The following is a 6,000-nucleotide window of genomic DNA, read 5'->3' on the forward strand; positions in this document are numbered from 1 at the left end:
AATTAGACATTACTGTTAAATACTCTGATATTCCCTCTGCCATGTGGCTAGTGCCACGTACCCAAGAGCTTCCAGTTCCAACAGGGAACTTGTGAGTGAACTTCTAAACTACAAAGAAGTTGGGTGTAACTTGTCACTCAAAATCCATTTCTTACATTCACATTTGGATTTTTCCCCTAACAATCTCAGTGCTATCTGTGATGTACATGGAGAGCACAATGTCAGGGAATGTGGAACCCAAAAATCTTAGCTGACTACTGTTGGAATCTTACGTACAGCAAATTACAGCAGAAAATCCAAAAGAAATAGATTCTAGGAGAGTACAAAATGCATGTAATGTAGGATCATACTATGCTCACCGTACATTTTTGTTTCAAAAGAAATTTCAATTACAAAAAAAAAACTAAGCCTGCTAGAAAAAATCCATTAACATATATGAAATCAGCATAAAAATTATCATAAGAATCCAGTCATTCACTCTCATTTACATATTAACGTTTTCACCAGGTTTTAGCAGCTCATAATAGATTACACCCTTCTGACCCCGCCAAACACAGAGCATTGTCTTCTTTCCATAGCAATTTGGCCTTGAAATTGATGTTAATGGTTCGTCTGGAGTTACCCATGATCTTTTACACTTAGAATTCTTGAAACATACCCACTTTTCATCACCTGTCCCAATTCGTTGGAGAAATGACTTTTTTGTACCTGGCGAGCAGCATTTCACAAGTGGGTTTTCTGGCTGTCTTTCATTTAGTTCATGTGGAACCCATTTTCCCATCTTCTGGATTTTTCCCATGGCTTTCAAACTTATGGAGACGGCTTCTCGTGTTACATTTAATTGATTCGCAAGTTTTTGCGTTTGATTGTCGTCCTCATCCAACAATGCTTGCAATTAGCTGTCTTCGAACGTTTTTGGTGGTTTTCCACATTCTTCGTTTCTCATGTCAAAATTGCCACGTTTGAATCTTTTAAACCACTCAAAGTACTTATCTACCAAGAGCATGCTCACCGTGAGCTTCAACAAGCATTCAATGCAATTCTGCAGCAGTTTTCTTTAAATGGTAACAGAAATGCTGTCCACAAATCATAGTTTGTAGGTGCAAAACTTGACATGTTCAACACTAATTAAAACTATGCTGTTGTATGAAACTTGTATTGCGAGTTGAAAATTTTTGTCAGCTGTCGAAGAAAGACAATGGTGCCAGTGATGTGGTTTGATGGTAATTACATTGACAGCTAGGGCCATCTATGGGCAGATTCCAGTTTCATGTTTATACAGCTGGTGTACTTATCGGATAACATTATTGTAACATAAAGTTTATAAGAAAAACTTTAAAAAATTAATAGTAGCCTAATAATGGGTATAAGTGTATAATCAAAATACATACGAACCTCAAAGTAATCACAAGCCCTCTTTCTTCTGGTAATATTGGTTGTTTGTGCAAGTTGCACCATTGTTTTTGAAGGCGATGTTCTACTTTTGACAGTGAAATTAAATGTTTCCAGAGTCATTCTCATGTATTTAAACAAACTGTTTTTATCTTTTAATTGCAGAAAAAGGTGATGATACTTGCCACACAATTGTCTCTTCTTATTTATGTCATTAATACTTTTGTCCTTAAAAAATACATTTTTTAAAATGTTTTCCGTAAGAAATTCATCATCACCGCTGCTACTGGAGCTTGTCTTCAAATATCAACAACCAAACGAAGATTAGGCGGATACTATATTTATACATGGTTTACTATGTGCACGCAACAGTGTGAATCGGTTATCTGTGACCAGTGCTATCTAGCAACCTGCAACAGCGACTTGTGGCCAGCATTCACTGTGCACTTACCCTTAGAAAGGATTTTTACACTGTTTTAAAATAATAAAATATTTTAAATTAGTGCAGTAAGAGTAAATTATCAAAAGTAATCGATTAGTTGTATAGTGATTTCATGGAAAATAGTGGGCATAAAAGATTTAAAAAATTATTTAAGTATACACAGTAAAAGAAACTAAGGTATTTACCAGCAGACCAGTAATAAAAAAAAATTATATTATTTTTGAAGAAAATGGATTTATAATGTCTAATCATCAATTTCTCAATCGCTAGTTTTACTGAATTACCTGTGTTTACTCTAGGTACTAGCTCTTATCTTTTACTCAAAAGGATACCTCTGTTAAAAATTAAAAAAAAAAAAATTATAAAATTGCTGACTTTTATCCGGAGGTCCCAGGTTTGAATCCCGGTCAGGAATGGCATTTTTCATGTGCTTTAAATTTCCATTTTGATATTCCCATCCCCACAAGCTTCTTAGTAAGCTTCTGTGATCAGATGCTTAAATAATTTAAAATTAGTTTAAAGTAGTTTAAAATCAGTCAAGTAGTCTAAAATTTGGTTTAATTTTAGTTTCTCTGAAATTTCTTATTCTCCAGTGAGTAAATCTTGAAGAACTTTTGTCAGAAGTCTGGAGAAGGAAACTGCGTTGAAATTGAAAGAAAAAGATGATTTTGTAAAAGTAACTTAAATTTCTGTTTATTTTAATTCTCATCGCTTCAAATTTTTGCTGAAACACATCCTTAGATTGTAATTCATAAAAAATTACACGGTACAGCTATTCCCTTTTTGAAACTGAGAAGAAAACTTCTTGTAGGAATTGTGCAAATTATTTGGCACAGTTATGTGTTGGAAAATTAAGACATTTTATGTTTGTAAATTAAAGAAAGTTCACATGAAATGAATCAGATTTATCTGTTATTTAAGTATCTTTTTAAATTAAAAAATTTCTTTTTGTTGGAGCAGTAGTCCCACGAGTTTTTTAAGTGAGGACGTAATACAGAACTAAGATTTCAGTTACGTAAATTGCTGTGTAATTAAGCTGGTTAAAATAAGTTGATTCTGTAAGTTTAGTTAAAATAGGTTTTGCTGGTGACAATGAAATAACAGGAAATGAAATGAGATAACAGGTGACAATGTGGACAAATTGAAATAACGGGCATTCGCATTGGTTTTGATGCAAATACCGTGGATTATTTTCAAGTATGAAAAAAATGCTTTTGAAATAATGGTTTCTGAAAATTACATCATTCACCTGCCTAAGTAAATTTTTATACAAGTGGTTTAATGAGTAGTGTTAAAACATTTCAATGATAGAATTTCACCATTTATAATATACATTTATATATTTACGATAACATCTCTACTGATGTAACCTAACAGAAAAACTATTTTAAAAATATGATGTTAAAACACTGCCGAACAATTTTCATTTATGTTGTGGCTTTAAGATAAGAGTTTGCTTCAGTTTTAGGGAAACAACACGCATAAACCCCAGATATTTTGTGTCTGATTTCTGGTTTTCATAGGTGGATCATAATGATTTGAAATTAAACTTTGATATTGGTTTGTAGAAGTTATAAGCATAGAAACTGTAGTAGTTAAAATCAGTTTTATTTATCGGTTATTGCTTGTTTAAATTTCATGTAAATTTTTTCCAATGAGCAGTCTTTTTAACTTAATAAGTCTGTTATTTTTAAATGCTCTATTGCTAAAAGCAATATGAAGCCGATTCTAATTTGTAATTATACATTGAAATCTTTCCCGCATACATAATTTTTTGGTCAGTCAAACTGAAGGCGGTATGAACATATTGATAAGTTGTGCAAGAACTAAGCTCAACTGTATATCTACATTCAAATTTAACATTTTGATGCGAGACAGATGAAAACTTTTAAGGTTGGAGAGTTATAACAGATGAAGTAGTAGTTTTTTAAAATTTTTAAAGACATTTAACACTAGTTAAAATCTTTAACACAAAGTCGATGAAAGAGTGTCATAGCAAAAAAAAGTAAAATAAAAATAACAAAATCTGTTCAAACAAAAACTCTTGATCTTACTCAAGAGAACACCTGGAACAATGCTCTAGGTATGGATTTTGTGAAACACTTTTACAATTTAATGTTTTATTCAACTTTAATTATTTTTTTTTTTTTAATTTGTTATCACAACATATAAATATGTTTGTTCTGTTTCCATCAGATTTTTTTTCTTTGTTTTTCTAACATTTATAGTTATATTTAGCTGTGCTGTATCGCATTGAATTCTTATTTGTGTGACTATGTTTTAAATTTTTTTATGCGGTAATGTTTAACCGAACATATTTCATGTCCGATTTTCACATTAGTAAACAGGTGTTTGATAAGTAAAAATAAATATACAGCTTTATTGAGGTTAAGCAAAGACGTCTTCAGATGCAGTATTTGTACGCTGTGATTTTATGATTTGAGAGCCAAAATATTTTCGTTAAGTCGTTGCATGTAGCCTACAGGATGTTTGATACTAAATTATCACACTAAACGGTGGTGGAGTAACCCCGGTAATTGATCATATTTTACTACAGAAGTTGTCAGTTATTTGTAAAATTTATATGTAAAACTTAACATAACTAGTCTGAAATTATTTATTGTACTACCTGACAATTTGTGATTATTTTTTTTCAGGTATCTGTCACGGTGTAGCTGGAAACGGGTATGTATTTCTTTTGTTATATAGATTAACAGGAGATAAAAAACATTTATTCAGAGCCCAGCAGTTTGCTAAATTTATATTCTGTAAACGGTTTACTTCGGCCCGTAAACCAGACAATCCGTATAGTTTATATGAAGGTTTTGCTGGAACGGTTTGTTTTCTGGCCGATCTAATTTTACCTGAGAAAGCTTCATTTCCTTTTCTTGATGTTTATTAGATGATTATAGATTACTTTTTATGGGTAAATTTTCTTTCCTGATGTGTCATATAGAAATATTGATATAAATATACTTTATTTAATGGCGAAATAAAATAAATTTGTTTTAATGATAAATTAATGTTTGTTGATTTCCTGTAGTATTTAAAAAAAAAATATTTTAAATTTTATTAACAGTGTTTATACTAGAATAAAAACATATTGCTCTCATATGTGTCCTTTTTTTATTATAACCTATTCCTTCCCTGTTGTAATCAAATAGTTTTATACATTATTTGTAAACCAATATAATAAGATCTCAAGGCCAATTCATCTTGTGTGAATTGAATCAGTGTTAAAAGGCTTTTTTCTTTGACTGCATTAAAATAAAAATTTTTTAATGCATTAAAATAAAAATTTTGTTTTACTGCACTGTTTAAAATACATCGCATCGAGTTGCAAATAACAAGTTTGAACGTTCTATTAAATTTATTTTTTATTATTGCAGTTAAGTACAGTTATTTTTGTTGACGCTAAAGGTAGTTTTAATCATAACTGTCTGTTCTTTAATAAAACAGATTGAAAGATTCACTTCCTCTGCCTTAATATTTTACAGAAAGTTGTCAAATTATGTAAACGATTACAGTGCGTTAATAAATTTTATCATCAAAATGAAAATTTTCACCTTATGTTTTTTGTTAAACTCGTACAGTTATCGCAGTAAAATGTTGCTGATTCATTCTTTAATTAGTTGCATGTCTGAATGCATATGAGTGCATTTTTTATTAATTATAATTTACATAAAAGTAAGAAGAGAATATTATATATTTCTGTGGACCATCTAGACTGTTATTGTCATATTAAGTAACTTATACTAGAGCTCACCGTGTTGCAATGTGTATTTTGAATGGTCTTCACTTTTTTAAATATTCTAACTTCTCTTCCAAATTAATTGTTGTGATGTGTTTCACGAGATCAACAGCAAGACTCCTCTCATCTGTCTTGAAAGAAAATTTACTATAATTTTCCTCGTAGAAAAGAATAGCGACATATTTTTGGTTTTGATGCTGAATGAGAATGAACTGTCGACTGAATTTTTGCATTTACATTTACATAAATGTAAATGTAAATCTCATCTCCTTTCGGGTCTAACAAAGAGTCGATGCAGCAGTCAATATTGTCCGTATTGTCTGCACCGTTTCAGTTCATCAGATTCACTTGTCGCTACACAAAACCTAAACCAACATTTGATCGAGTGTAAGCGACATGGTGTACAAAGGATAAG

General features: G+C 30.9%; 1 protein-coding gene across 1 annotated transcript in view; it reads left to right on the forward strand.

Annotated features, from left to right (window-relative positions):
• Positions 1-4,946, forward strand: part of LOC142330033 (lanC-like protein 3) — a 42,422-nt gene extending 37,476 nt beyond the window's left edge. Inside the window, exon 5 of the mRNA XM_075375044.1 lies at positions 4,492-4,946. Within this exon, the coding sequence (XP_075231159.1) occupies positions 4,492-4,736 (245 nt within the window). The 3' untranslated portion in view covers positions 4,737-4,946. The remainder of the gene's footprint in view (positions 1-4,491) is intronic.
• The last annotated feature ends 1,054 nt before the right edge of the window (positions 4,947-6,000 follow it).

Source organism: Lycorma delicatula, chromosome 9, assembly GCF_047948215.1.
Source record: "Lycorma delicatula isolate Av1 chromosome 9, ASM4794821v1, whole genome shotgun sequence".
Lineage (NCBI taxonomy): Eukaryota > Metazoa > Arthropoda > Insecta > Hemiptera > Fulgoridae > Lycorma > Lycorma delicatula.